The sequence below is a fragment of the Bos javanicus genome, chromosome 23, assembly GCF_032452875.1.
Source record: "Bos javanicus breed banteng chromosome 23, ARS-OSU_banteng_1.0, whole genome shotgun sequence".
Classification (NCBI taxonomy): Eukaryota; Metazoa; Chordata; class Mammalia; order Artiodactyla; family Bovidae; genus Bos; species Bos javanicus.
In genome coordinates this window covers 45,161,635-45,176,133 of record NC_083890.1, presented here as the reverse complement: position 1 = coordinate 45,176,133, position 14,499 = coordinate 45,161,635, and the positions used below count along the sequence as shown (strand labels likewise).

At 38.7% G+C, this 14,499-nt stretch overlaps 1 protein-coding gene across 1 annotated transcript in view; it reads left to right on the top strand.

Moving 5' to 3' along the window:
• Positions 1-14,197, top strand: part of TMEM170B (transmembrane protein 170B) — a 50,261-nt gene extending 36,064 nt beyond the window's left edge. The window contains exon 3 of the mRNA XM_061398862.1: positions 6,037-14,197. Coding sequence (XP_061254846.1) covers positions 6,037-6,167 — 131 coding nt within the window. The 3' untranslated portion in view covers positions 6,168-14,197. The remainder of the gene's footprint in view (positions 1-6,036) is intronic.
• The last annotated feature ends 302 nt before the right edge of the window (positions 14,198-14,499 follow it).

The following is a 14,499-nucleotide window of genomic DNA, read 5'->3' as shown; positions in this document are numbered from 1 at the left end:
TCTCTAGCTCCTTAATGCTTTGGGGAATCTTTACTTATTTCTAGCTGATACCTTCCAGAGAACGCAATGGCACCCCACTCCAGTACTCTTGCCTGGAAAATCCCATGGGCAGAGGAGCCTGGTAGGCTGCAGTCCGTGGGGTCGCTAAGAGTCGGACACGACTGAGCGACTTCACTTTCACTTTTCACTTTCACGCATTGGAGAAGGAAATGGCAACCCACTCCAGTGTTCTTGCCTGGAGAATCCCAGGGATGGGGGAGCCTGGTAGGCTGCCGTCTATGGGGTCGCACAGAGTCAGACACGACTGAAGCGACTTAGCAGCAGCAGCAGCAGCAGCAGCAGCTGATACCTTCTGCCATTGTTCACAGTGGCCATTCCAAACATGTTTCATTTATTTCATGCACCCTATTATACTTCTACCCTCTTCATTCTTGCATATATTTCACCAAGAAAATAAGGATCACAATATTTGTACTTTTTCAGCTGGCTATTGTTCAGCAAAATATACCTTAACAAGAGTGAAAACTAAAGCACAAGTTGGGGTAAGACATTTGTTAGCTTATATAAATGTCAATAGATTAATATCCAAACTATGTTTTTAAAAACCCTATGAATCAAATAAGAAAGTGACAGTCCAGTAGAAAAATGCATAAAAGATATGCCAAGCATTTCGTAAAAGTAGAAACCCTAATGGTCAAATTTGAATGATATATGAGGAAAAGCTCTGTGACATTAAATATCAGGGGAACACAAATTAATTGCAGAGATAACATCTCTTACCCAGATTGACAAAAAAAAAAAAAAAAGTGTTTTTAAAGATATCAGCTGCTCCTGAGGATATGGAGTAAATGGAATATAAATTGGTTCAAATACTTTGGAACAAGTTGGCATTACCTAGTAAAGTTGAAAATGCCATAACAGGCATACCCACATGTTATAGGGAAACTCGATTTAGTATGTGTGCTGGGGGTCATGTTACAAGGATGTTCACAGAAGCAGGGTTTGTCATTGTTAAGGATTAGAAACAGTGTCATCCACATTAAAATGGAAAAATAGGTTGTGGTATATCCATACTTAGAATTCTGCACAACAGTGGAAATGTATGAATTACAGCTCCATATTATACAACAGCCTGGATAATTTCCTGACATATGTGCTGTGCTTAGTTGCTCAGTCGTGTCCAACTCTTTGCAACCCTATGGACTGTAGCCCACCAGGCTACAGGCTCTGTCCATGGGATTCTCCAGGCAAGAATACTGGAGTGAGTTGCCATGTCCTCCTCCAGGGGATCTTCCCAACCCAGGGACTGAACCTAGGTCTCCCACATTGCAGGTGGATTCTTTACCATCTGAGCCACAAACAGCCAAAAATTCCAAAATACTTAGAGTATCAATTTATATAAAATTTGCTTATTTAAAAAATTCAGTAATATCTGAGGATATAGGCAGGTGGTAATGCTGAAGAAAAGCAAAGGAATGATGAAAACCAAACTTGGGAGGAATTGGGGTGTGACAGGGGAGTCCGTGGGAGCCTCACGTAAAACAGTAACGTTCCTGTGTACAGTTGGATGATGGTACTTGGGCAGCTGTTGGCTTTAATTTTATAATCTACATATATTTTGTAAATACTGCTTCCTGTCTGCTCAGTATTTAATAGCAGCTTCCAAAACCATTTAATAGGCACACAAAATTGTCTTCTTTGTGATCATTTTGCTGAAGAGTCCCACGGGAGCGGTCCTCTCTGGCTAGTGCTTCGGGTCTCGCAGTGATGCAGTGCGGTGGAACTGCTGTGCGGTGCTGCCTTCAGGGGGAAGCTGTGACTCACACACTGGTTCCTGATCATCCACAGGGAGGAATATGGTTCTTCATTTTATTTTCTGTATAACACTACAGTGTCTCCCTTGATTTTGGAAACTGGAGTTTTACACTGGGTTTTCTACTCTTAACATCATAGTCTTGAAGATCTTACCCTCTGTTCTTGAAAGTATAAAGAAAAGTGGATTATTTACGGTTGTGTTAAGCTTTTCCTTGAACAGTACAACCTTCCAAGGGAAATTCATTTTATTTATTTGTTTTTAACAACTAGTTTTTTAATCCATCTGAAATTTACTTTGGGGAGTGGTGTGAAATAGGGACCTAGATTTATTTCTTCCAAATGGCTATCAGTTGTTCCATACAACATTCATCTTACTTGCTAGCAAAGAAATGCTCAAAATTCTCCAAGCCAGACTTCAATAGTACGTGAACCATGAACTTCCAGATGTTCAAGCTGGATTTAGAAACGGCAGAGGAACCAGAGATCAAATTGCAAATATCTGCTGGATCATCAAAAAAGCAAGAGAGTTCCAGAAAAACATCTACTTTTGCTTTATTGACTACGCCAAAGCCTTTGACCGTGTGGATCACAACAAACTGTGGAAAATTCTTAAAGAGATGGCAATGTCAGACCACCTGACCTGCCTCTTGAGAAATCTGGATGCAGGTCAGAAAGCAATAGTTAGAACTGGACGTGGAACAACAGAGGTGGTTCCAAATAGGGAAAGGAGTATGTCAAGGCTGTATATTGTCACACTGTTTATTTAACTGATATGCAGAGTACATCATGAGAAACGCTGGGCTGGATGAAGCACCAGCTGGGATCAAGATTGCTGGAAGAAATATCAGTAACCTCAGATATGCAGATGATACCACCCTTATGGCAGAAAGCAAAGAAGAACTAAAGAGCCTCTTGATGAAAATGAAAAAGGAGAGTGAAAACGTTGGCTTAAAACTCAACATTCAGAAAACTAAGATCATGGCATCTTGTCCCATTACTTCATGGCAAATAGATGGGGAAACAGTGAAACAGTGAGACTGTATTTTGGGCTCCAAAATCATTGCAGATGGTGACCGCAGCCATGAAGTTAAATGATGCTTGCTCCTTGGAAGAAAAGCTATGACCAAATCTAGACAGCATATTAAAAAGGAGAGACATTACTTTACCAACAGAGGTCCGTCTAGTCAAAGCTGTGGTTTTTCCAGTGGTCATGTATGGATGTGAGAGTTGGACTATAAAGCTGAGCACCGAAGAATTGATGCTTTTGAGCTGTGATGTTGGAGAAGACTCTTGAGAGTCCCTTGGACTGCAAGGAGATCCAACCAGTCCATCCTAAAGGAGATCAGTCCTGAATATTCATTGGAAGGACTGATGCTGAAGCTGAAACTCCAATCCTTTGACTACCTGATGTGAAGAACTGACTCATTGGAAAAGACCCTGATGCTGGGAAAGATTGAAGGTGGGAGGAGAAGGGGACAACAGAGGATAAGATGGTTGGATGGCATCACTGATTCGATGGATATGAGTTTGGGTAAGCTCCGGGAGTTGTTGATGGACATGGAGGCCTGGCGTGCTGCGGTTCATGGGGTCACAAAGAGTCGAGCATGACTGAGTGACTGAACTGAACTGATTGAATGATGAATCACTGATTGGAAATTCATTTATCATGTACTACTTAGACAACTACTAATCAAAAGTTGGAGTACATAGTAGGGCCAGACACTGTTCTAAATACTTTCCAAATATTATCTCTTACTCTTCATACCCACCCATTTTACATTTGAGGGAATGAGGCACAGAGAGGTTAGGTGATTGCTCATTGTCACACAGCTACTAATAAGTGAGCTCGGATTTTAACCCACAAGTCTAACTCCAAAATCCATGTTCCTAACCTTATATAAGCATGAGTTGTTGGAATTAAATATTTGGTACTTCCCAGGCAGCCTGAGAAGGCAATGGCACCCCACTCCAGTACTCTTGCCTGGAAAATTCCATGGATGGAGGAGCCTGATAGGCTGCAGTCCATGGGGTCGAGAAGAGTCAGGCACGACTGAGCGACTTCACTTTTCACTTTCATGCATTGGAGAAGGCAATGGCAACCCACTCCAGTATTCTTGCCTGGAGAATCCCAGGGACAGAGGAGCCTGGTGGGCTGCCGTCTGGGGTCGTACAGAGTAGGACACGACTGAAGCAACTTAGCAGCAGCAGCAGCAGGCAGCCTGAGCTTATGTTTTTCACCTCTTGGATCATTTTTGAAATTTTTTTTCTTTTTAGTTGCTCAGTCTCTTTGTGACCCCATGGACTGTCGCCCGCCAGGCTCCTCTGTCTGTGGGGCTTCTCCAGGCAAGAATACTGGAATGGGTTACCGTTCCCTCCTCCAGGGGATCTTCCTAACCCAAGGATCGAACCCACGTCTCCTGCATTGCAGGCGGATTCTTTACCATCTGAGCCACCAGGGGAATTTAGTGCTGGAGAATGGAGGCCAAATTGCGGTTTTTAAAATTGAAGATAGTCATGGAAAACTAGGGAAAATCCAAAGTGAAAACAGTATTTCTCAGGTTTATTTTAACATATTTTCTGATAACAAAGAAGCCTAAGATATTTAAATTTTTTTCAGGTTGTTATCCAATTCTAAAATTTGAGGATAGGGCTTCCCTGGTGGTCTGGTGGTTAAGACTCCCCACTTCCATTGCAGAGGGTTTGAGTTTGATCCCTGGTTGGGGAACTGAATTCCTGCATGCTGCATTGTGTAGCCAAAAAAAAAATTAAAATTCAAGGATATGACCAATTACACTAGTGAAGTTTTCTACTTGATTGAATAAATGTTGGTGCTCCTAGGAATTTTATTTAATATTGATGTAATTATCAGTTACTGAATTTCTTATTCTATTTTTTCACTTGGTGTAAATGTAAAATAGAATGATTTGGAGATTTATAGCCAGACTAACCTGGATTGAAATTCCAGCTCTATACTTAAATGTATTTTCTTGGACTAGTAACTGAAACTCTCTGAACCTCTCTTTTTTTCATCTTTAAATTAAGTGATAATACTCAGGAGTGGTATGATATTTAAGATGATATTTGTAAATTTTCTGACAAGTTACATATATACTATAAATATACTATGCATTTTAATTTCTTTCTTTAAAATATGTATACGAAAGCCCTTGGCTTAAATTAATAATTTGCTTTTCCTATTTGTATCTTCAATAGAGGACTATAATAATTTTTATTTGGAAAATTTAGGTGAACTATGGAATTAATTCTTAGCTAATTTTTGTGAGTAGATTTCTATCTCAAATGATTTAATTCAAGTGTCTTCAAATAACATTTCTGTTCTTCTTTCCTTTTGTTTGACCATTCTAGGAATATATAGACAGTTTTTTCCAGACAAAAGTTTTAAGGCCTTCTCAACCTGTTCAATGCCATAACCGTAGTTTAAACGTTTCCTCCTTTTATGATTTCTGAGTGTACTTTTAAAGTCAGACTCTTAGATCCCATTATATATACTGTAGCAGTAAGATGAAAGTATTGAGCCAGAGCCTCAGGGCACTAAGGTGCCCGAGAGTCTCTCATTCTCAGAAGTGCCTGATATCTAAAGCATTTTCCTAAAACAGATGTCAGGTTCATCTCCCACTTTTATTAGATGTCAAAATAGTAGTCTCCAGATAATTTTACAGTTTTATTCAAATACTTAAACCATTTTATACGGTAGATTGTAAAGTACATTATTCAAAATTCTGATATTATTTATGACGTTTAAGAATTCATTTTACTGAAAGAAATAAAAATTTCTTTAATATTAACTTTTTCTTGAATAATTTAGAAATTATATTGTGTGGTTTTTCTATATTATTATTTATAATCATCAATATATTGTGTCATATGTTTTTAAAAGTGCTGATGGGATCTGGCCGAGTCAACACCCAGCTGAGAGATTAATGAGTGATTCATTTTTTTATGAACATATCTTGTGTCAAGTAAGCAGCGTATACCATAAATACATATTTTGCAGTCGAATTGAAAAGCCTGTTATTCGGTTTTGTGGGTGAATGTGGTATGGTAGAGTGTAACTTGTACCAGTCGCATGGAAACTCTTTCGCAGAGAACTGTAGAATGAGAATGCCTGGTGGCTTGCTGTCTGGCTCCCGGGAAGGCGAGCCCAGGCGGCAGCCCTGCAGCGAGCCTCGGGAGTGAACGTGTCGTCTCCTCTCTCGCCAGGTGCAGCCGTGGCCGGCATTTACCGAGTGGCCGGGAAGAACATGGCCCCCTTGGAAGCCCTGGTGTGGGGCGTTGGGCAGACAGTACTGACTCTCATCATCTCCTTCTCAAGGATCCTCGCCACACTCTGAGGTTTCTGTGGGAATGTCTTTACTTCACATAAGGAAACAGACGTACAGATTCTCTGAAAACGGCATCGTTAGCGAGTGGGCGTGAGACGGTACAAGGACGTGGAAGGAGCAGGTCGAAACACAAGGCCTCGGGCCGTGTGGGAAGATCGCCCTCTGGTGTTCAATGATTGCACTACCGCACCGCACCTTACGTGCCTCCGTCCCGGGCAAGGCGCACTGCTGCGTGAAGCTACAAGAAAAAGCACCTTGTTTAGCTGCCAATCAGGTTAACACTGGTGTTGAATCATCATTCTTAACAGTGTTGTGTTAAGTTACAGGGACGTTTTGAAGAATTGATACATGTGCCAAACTCTTTTTTTTTTTTTTAACATTGATCATGTGAAATTTGCAAGTGTAGCTGTAGATGAGTGCTGTGAACATATTTGACATGAATTCAGGTGATGTAGTGAGAAATTTTGTTTTGTAATGCTAAATCCTGTATGAGTGCTGAATATCAAGTCATTTATTATGAGACAAATTACCTGATTTTTAATGTTGAACGTTTCTGGGATTTAGGGCTTTCATATAAACTAGGTATTTATTGTTATTTACTTTTCGTGGAAAATAATACTGAATGGAGAACTGCTAGACTCTTTCAAGGATTCAAAGTAGATCTATAGGGTGCATCCTTTTCACTCACTCAGATAACACTCTTTAATAGTTTCCCTCATGCATAAACATTCTGTTGCTATGAATTTAAAAACTTTTTGGGTCACACATATTGATTGTAGTTTGTGTGTCATGAAAATTTAATTTGAAAATTTTCTTATAAATTTTGTAAGAAAAGTCTGAAATACACATCCTATTCTTGATCCTTCTGAAGAAAGTTTCTGCCATGTATCTCATGGAGAAAACATCTTTACAACTGGTATCTCAGTGGGATTATATTACTTGTTGCATATATCTTGATTTTTGACAAAATGTAAGCAATCTTTCATCCTGGAGTATCAAATATATATAAAGAGTGGCCTAAATTAGGCTGTGAAAACAAGAAGCCTCACTTGTAGTTAAGAAACAAGTCATATAGGAAGAATAATGAACGATCTTATTTTGGCTGTGTGGTAGCATCATAATTTCTCTAAGTAAAAATTGGGGAATATAGTAAATTTAAAATTTGGCAGTTACTCTCAGCATATCAGTACAGTGTTGAACATATATTTAAGTGATTCATTTCAGTTTTTCAACTCTTGTTTCATTCTGTTATTTAAATTTACTAGCACCTATAGTGATATTTATTAGAATGAAAAGTTATTGGTATAAAACATTTTAAGAGGTTTTGGCCATATGTAATTGTATTTAAGAGTGTAAGAAGTAAGGGAAGCGTAGAAACTGGTTGAATTCATCTCCTACTGAGACTTTTTCGAATACTAGATGCAATTATACATTGTTGTTTAGTTGCTATTCATGTCTGACTCTTTGTGACCCCACAGACCGTAGCCCCTCTCACACTCCTCTGTCCATGGGATTCTCTAGGCAAGAATACTGGAGTGGGGAGCCACTTCCTTCTCCAGGGGATCTTCCTGACCCAGGGACTGAACATGCATCTCCTACATTGGCAGGCGGATTCTTTACCACTGAGCCACCAGAGAAGCCCATGATTGCATATATGTTAATTCAACAGAAGAGCCAATTGCAGAAAATATGAAGTTATGGACAATCCAAAAGATAATCTCCATACTCTAGCCTCACTCTTTTATAGTCTAACTTGGTAACAAGTAAGCTTCTACTAGGCCCCATTCAAATTTAAGACCTTTGTTACCCACGACACCTTTTCTCTACCAAAAAGCAGAATACATCAACAACTCGATGATGTGTTGGGGGTATTTTTCCAGTATGGAAGCCAGTTTGGGGTGGGGTAATTTAATAACACTGTGGTTTGGAAATCTGTTTTAATAGAAGCCAAGAAGCAACTATGCATTCTTAGAGATCTTTAAATCTTAAAGTGGATTATTTTTATTATGTTTAGCCTGAAATTAGTTTCACATGTTCTTTATATTCCTGATGTTTTCTTAAATTTAGGTCTAAATCTCCCAAGTCCACTTGACTTTTCCTTTTCAGTTAGATTTGAATCACTTTCTTCCTTTACTTTGGTTATTCTGTCAGTAATTTAAAGTGTTCATATTCCTGGGGAGAAATTATCAATAATGTATTGAAATTGAGATTCTACAGAAATGAATATTTATTTTAACACGTGATTAGTTTATGTTTTCAGAAAGTTATCTTGGTAAGGTAGCTGGGGCACGTGGTTCAGAATCTGAAATTAGCCAGAAAATAACTTGGACATGTTAAATGTATGGCTGCATGGACCAAAGAGATTTAAACTCCTGTTTCTGCTCTCGGATAGAAGTATAAGAAGGTGGATCGGTTTGTAGCGTGTCCTGCAACTATCTCATTATCAGGTCGCTTCATATTGTGAGCTGTGCGTGTGTGCCTGCGCCTGTGCTTTTAACTGTGGGGGGAATTTTGGTTTCTTCCATTGTTCTTAGTTACTTTCATTGGGATTTTGTGCAGCCGTTACTCTTCTGATGTTGTGAAATGCAGCTGATAGTGTGAATGGATGAAATGTTTTAATAGCTGTTTCTATGAGATTTTTTTTAAAAGGTCAATGGTTTTCTTATAGAGGCAAAGAAAACATTTAATGATATATGTCTATACACATATATGTCATTATACACACACACACACACATATATATGTAAAGCTGCTGTATATGAATAGAGTCTAATTGAAAAGCTTTTGTTCAGTGAGCACTTTGATGTAATGGAGAATTTAATGTATTTGCTCAGTTGAATGATCTTTTAAACAGATTTGAGGAAGTTTGAGATTTTTGAATTGGGGGAAATTTTTCTTGGTTTCTTAGTGCTAGATATCCTTGTTTGTGATATAACAAAAGCCCATATTGATATATTTGGGTTATTCTTAAAATTTGTATGTGATTTAGCAGTAAACTTTTTTGTGTGTGTGATAAATGCAAGAGGAAAGGGGGCTGAGAGCCTCGGCAGTTTATAGATCTTTATCTTAAGAAATGCTAATAAAATATGGCTGACAGTGAAATCAGTTCCTTGAGAAAGAGACTCCTGTCTGCCCAAACTAATCATTAATTACTTAACACACTGGTTAGAAATGTCCATAGATCAGAGTTAGGGGGTCTCATCTGAGCTACAAGTGATGCTTAAAATTTAAAATGCTTTAAATGAAGAAGGTGCCAGCAGTCCCCCCTGGACAGTCCCACTGGTTGTCTAGAATAACATGAGTCCTAAACTCGGGCCGTACTCCGTGTTCACACTAGTTACTCACTCTTCCTTTAGGTCTGTGTGTTTACCGAGCAGGTTCACAGTTTGTAACCCAGTGTGCTTTCTTGGTATTTGCAGAATGTGTTTCCACTATCCTCCCAAAATGTGAAGATTTTGTTTGTACTTTAAGTGAGAAATAAAGAAATGAGCTACCCCATATGTCCTATTTGTGGTATAAGGAACAAGAACAAGTTTAAAAAAAATGTTCTTGGAAAACATGTTTAGAGAACCTGTAATAAAGATCTGGAGAATGGAGCTGCCAAGTCAATGTGCCCAGGCTGGCACTTACATACCAACTAATTCAATTTTGTAAGCATTTTTGGTGGATCTAATATATACAAAGTGCTGAGCCTAGTATTTTCTGTAGTAAGCACAGGATACCTCCAAATGGGATCCCTGCGCTTGAGTCCACCAAGAGCTACTGAGACGATTTAAATCCTAAAACAGTTGGGAGAACATCCTGCTTCTAGTTGAGAGCCCCCAGCCCGCCCCCTCCCCCAGTTCTGACTTTTCTCATTCACCAAGTGGAATTTTAGAAACTGAGACCCCACTGCTGTGGCACAGCAACGAGAACACTGGAACCACGCCGGTGACACAGGCTTGAATCCAGGACCTCTCACTTGCTGACCGTTTGTTTACGGTGGAAGTGCGTAGTTTGCCCTCCGTATCTGTGGTTCCACATTCAGGGATTCAGCCAACCTTGGATGGAAATATTTGGAAAGAAGATCCAGAAAGCTCCAAAAAGCAAAATGCCCCACACAGAACATTTTCATAGTGTTTACACAGCATTTACATCGTGTGAAGTAGTATAAGTAATCAAGGGATGACTTAAAGTTATATAGGAGGGTGTGTGTGGGTTAAATGCAAGGGCTGCACTGTTTTCCATAAGGACCTTGAGCATCCTCAAAGTTTGGTACCCACGGGGGTCCTGGAATCAGTCCCCTGTAGATACTAAGAAAATACTCAGTATTTAATAGGAAATGATCGATAGTCATTTTAATTTTTTAAATTAAACTTTGCAATACCAAGTTAATACATTGTTTTGTAAGATTCATCTATTGTCTTTCATTTCCACATTTCCCCTACATGTATTTTAAGAAGGAAACTTTAAAAAAAAATTCTCTTATGTTGCTTTCTTTACTTACTTTCAACCTCTTTTTTTTTTAAATCACCAGATATTTTTCCAAGAGTGCTTCTGGGGGCTGGTGGTGATAGAAATGGCCAGGGCAGGCAGGAATCAGTATCAGGCTGTGCGTATTACTAGTTAAAAAACAGGAAAGGTGAGAAGTGGTCAGGACTTACCCCTTATTTTCTCTGGCTTGCGTAATATCCATTGAATCTCCACTGCATGCAGCTTACTCTGCTTGTTCTAGGCATGGGGAGGTTACCCCTCGCCCATGCATCCACCTCTCTCCTGCCACCCCAGCCTGCAGGAGAACATAACTCGGCAGTGCTGTCTGCCATGTCCCTCCTCCCCTGGAGCAAACGTGCTTCAGCCCTACTTGTTGTTTGTTTGTTTTTAACTTAAAAGGTAATACTTTTGTTTTAAATTTATGTCCATTTTATAATTCAAGAGATAATAAGATGTTGGGGACTTTCTGAAATATTCTCAAGCCACTTGACTCTTGTAACAAACGTGTCTCTCTGAAAGTCTTAGAATTCTTCAAAGAGTCGCTATTTGTTTTTAAGATGTGAAGAATGGAAAGTTACTGAAAAAATTGTAGTGACCTAGATTGCAGAGAAGTTTGGCAACACTTGGGTAACTGGGTAAACGGTTTCAAGGCTGAGAATGTCTGTGGTTGAAATTGACCAGCAATTTCCCTTTTCCTGTCCTTTTTATAACATTGCGGAGGAAGACTGCAGCATAAAAAGGACATTATTTGATTAAAAAATGATAAAAATGTTCAAACATGTAGTAGTATTTATAGCAGGGGGAAAGTTTAAAGATGGGAAGAAAGGTTGGAAGGGTAATGCACAAAGACAGACGCATTTGACAAAACGCCCTGCAGTATGTGAGCGCAGGTTCCCCTTCTGGTAAGACTACAGATGCCACCGCGTGAGTATGTTTACTGCATGTTTGCAAAACGCGTTTCTTTATATGTGAGACTAAACGCACCACAGAGCATGAGATCGTTCTCCGGTTTCGTGCGTGTTGTGGTCGGTTTGCCCCACTCCCTCAGAGACCTCTGTTCAGGGTAGGCAACACGGTGTTTTTGAGGAGGTGGCTGAAGCTGTTGTCTAAAAATTTATCTATGAATTTGTTTAGAGAAAGTAACGCTTACTATATACAGTATTTTCTGTAAATGTGGAGATAAACCGGTTAATACATTATTAGATTAGTGGAAACACCCAAATTTCTCAGTGTGCTGAGCTGTAACCATCTCCTGCCCTGAGCACAGGGGCCTTGTTTTCACATTCTTTATGTTCATTGCATGTATGTTGAGGTTTCATAATAACCCTGTCTTGATTTTTGAGAACTAATTTAGCAGTGTTTTTTTTTTAATATTCCTCCCTCTTCCATACACATATCATACGGGGTAGTTTAAACATATGTACAGTTTGTTGATAGAATCAGAAGTGCTGGTTTAGAAGAGAATGTTCTCAACACCTTACAGTTATGCAGCTGTAATCTTGCTGAAAATTAAATACTGTAAACAAATCAAGAGAGCATGGACCTCCTATGTGGTTTTTTTTTTAGGATGGTGTCCTGTACCAATATATATCTCCGCTCAGAGGTGATGTGCCTGTCCTCTTTTGGGGACTGCGTTTAAGTATGTAACTGAAACTGGGAAGCAGTGTAACATAAATACATAGGAAGAGGAGCTATCATGTATAATCACCATAACTGTAACACTCTTTCTTCTGAACATATTGCATATTGGTAATTTCTAAAGATCATCCCTTTTTTATAGCCCTGTATAAATGAATGGTAACTTGATAGTACTGTTGGTGGTGAGAAGTTTCCTTTGTCTTTAACGTATTTATACGTCCTCACTAAGTATCTTTGGGTAGGGACATTTTTAAGTTCTCTCCATAGAAGGCAAAAGAGAGGCACCTGTTTGAATTAAAAATGATTTACTTTCAATACTGGATGAGTTGAGAGTCTGATTATTGACGCTTTCTTAGTATTTGTGATATCACATGCATTTACACTGGAGGAATTTTTAAAGTTCTGGCTGTCTCCCAAACACACACACACACACACACGAGCTCTGCATATTTAGATGAACAGTATACAATTCCACAGTATTTTTCATTTTAGTTCATTTAATTAACTAGGTTAAAATTCATAGGATTCTACCATGAAGTATTAACTCCTGACTCTAGTCATTCTAGAACAAGGGGATCAACTGTATCTCAATCAGCTAAAATGTTCTTATTTACATAGCAAAAATATAGTTTGCCTGATAGGTATTACAAACTCACTTGCAAACTGTGTTAATGCTCAGACCACTGATGAATCATTTAGTAAACCACAGTGCAGTTTTTAAAAGCTAAATGATGCCTTAGTGCCTTGGAAGTTAAGATACTTTCGCAAAGTGAATTTAGCAGAATTCAGGATTGGTATGCCTGTTGCTGGGAATTCAGAGCTGAGGAAGGATGTAATTGAATTAACTCCTTGTGGTTTAGTAAACAGTCAGTTATTTCATCCTTGACAGATGACAACTGCTTTCATTACATTATCATGATGTGTGGTGTTTGTTTTGTTTTTTTCCTCTTTCCAAGTAAGTTTGAAATGGGAGAAAATGTAGTCAAGACAGTTAAATGTGGAATGTTAAAACTTGGTTTTGTTGTAAACTGGAGACACTAGCGTGAACAGTGTCAGCTTCGTATTGTAGTTCAAGGGCAGACACTTAATTGTCACTTTTAGGAATATGTTTACCGTCAGGGACTTTTTGTTTTTTACTCTAGAAACACTTAATGTACTGTGAAACTTAAAGACAGGAAGAAGAAACCTTGGAGGGGTGTGCACAAAACAGAGGTGTATGTGACGAAGTAACCTGCATTATGTGAACACAAAGTCCCCCCTTCTGTTAAGACTGTAATCTACACTGTATGAGTATGTGTGCTGCATGTTTACATAATACAGTTTAATTTTGAAGGGTTATTTAAAAAGTATGTTTATTTATAATGCCTAACAAGCTGTAAATATTGTATACTATTGATTTTTAATTTTATATAAGCAATTTTTTATTTCCAACTCATGTACAAATCCCATGGTGTATATAGTGTACTTTCCCGGAGAACACAAACTTTGCAGTGAATTTTAATTGTAGTAAGCATCGGGTTTGATTGTGGTAAGCATAGAAATGTTGATCTTTATTTTTAAATTATTTTCCACCACTCATTTTCTTCAAAGGGCAGCAATAAATATATGCAAGTTATTTTTGATTTACAGAACGTTGGTCTGCAAAGACAAGGTCTAGGTTCCAATTCATTGCTTTACAGAAAAGATGCACAATTAACATCACACACCGTCTAATCTCAGGACCATTTCTGAGGTCCGTATGTGTCTCTCCGCTTTGTAATGTACAGGGTGAACTCTTTACTGATACACACAGAACAACTGTTCCAGCACTTAAATGTCATTACACAGAATTTATTGGGTTAAAATTTGTAATATACAGTATTTTAATAAAGTTTCTGTATTCAACTTCATGCACTTATATATAAATAAACCTGTCTTTAAAAGCTTTATAGGGTGTGTGTCTCTTTATGACATACATTTTCAACTCATTCCTTGCAGACTCAAACCTGACACAAGGCCAAGTGTCTCCTCTTACCCTTTGGTCGGCTTTTCTGGGCCAGTTTTACAGTGGATTTGGAAGATAGCACTGAGAAGTTGATCACATGTAAGAGACAAACCTGGCCTACTTCACAGTTTTACGGAGGACAGTGCCAGGCCACATAAGGATCTGCTTCTAAGGATCACTGTATTAAAGAGCCCATTGTCACTTTTATTAATAAATGACTACCCTTTACTGAGTACTTAGTCTGTT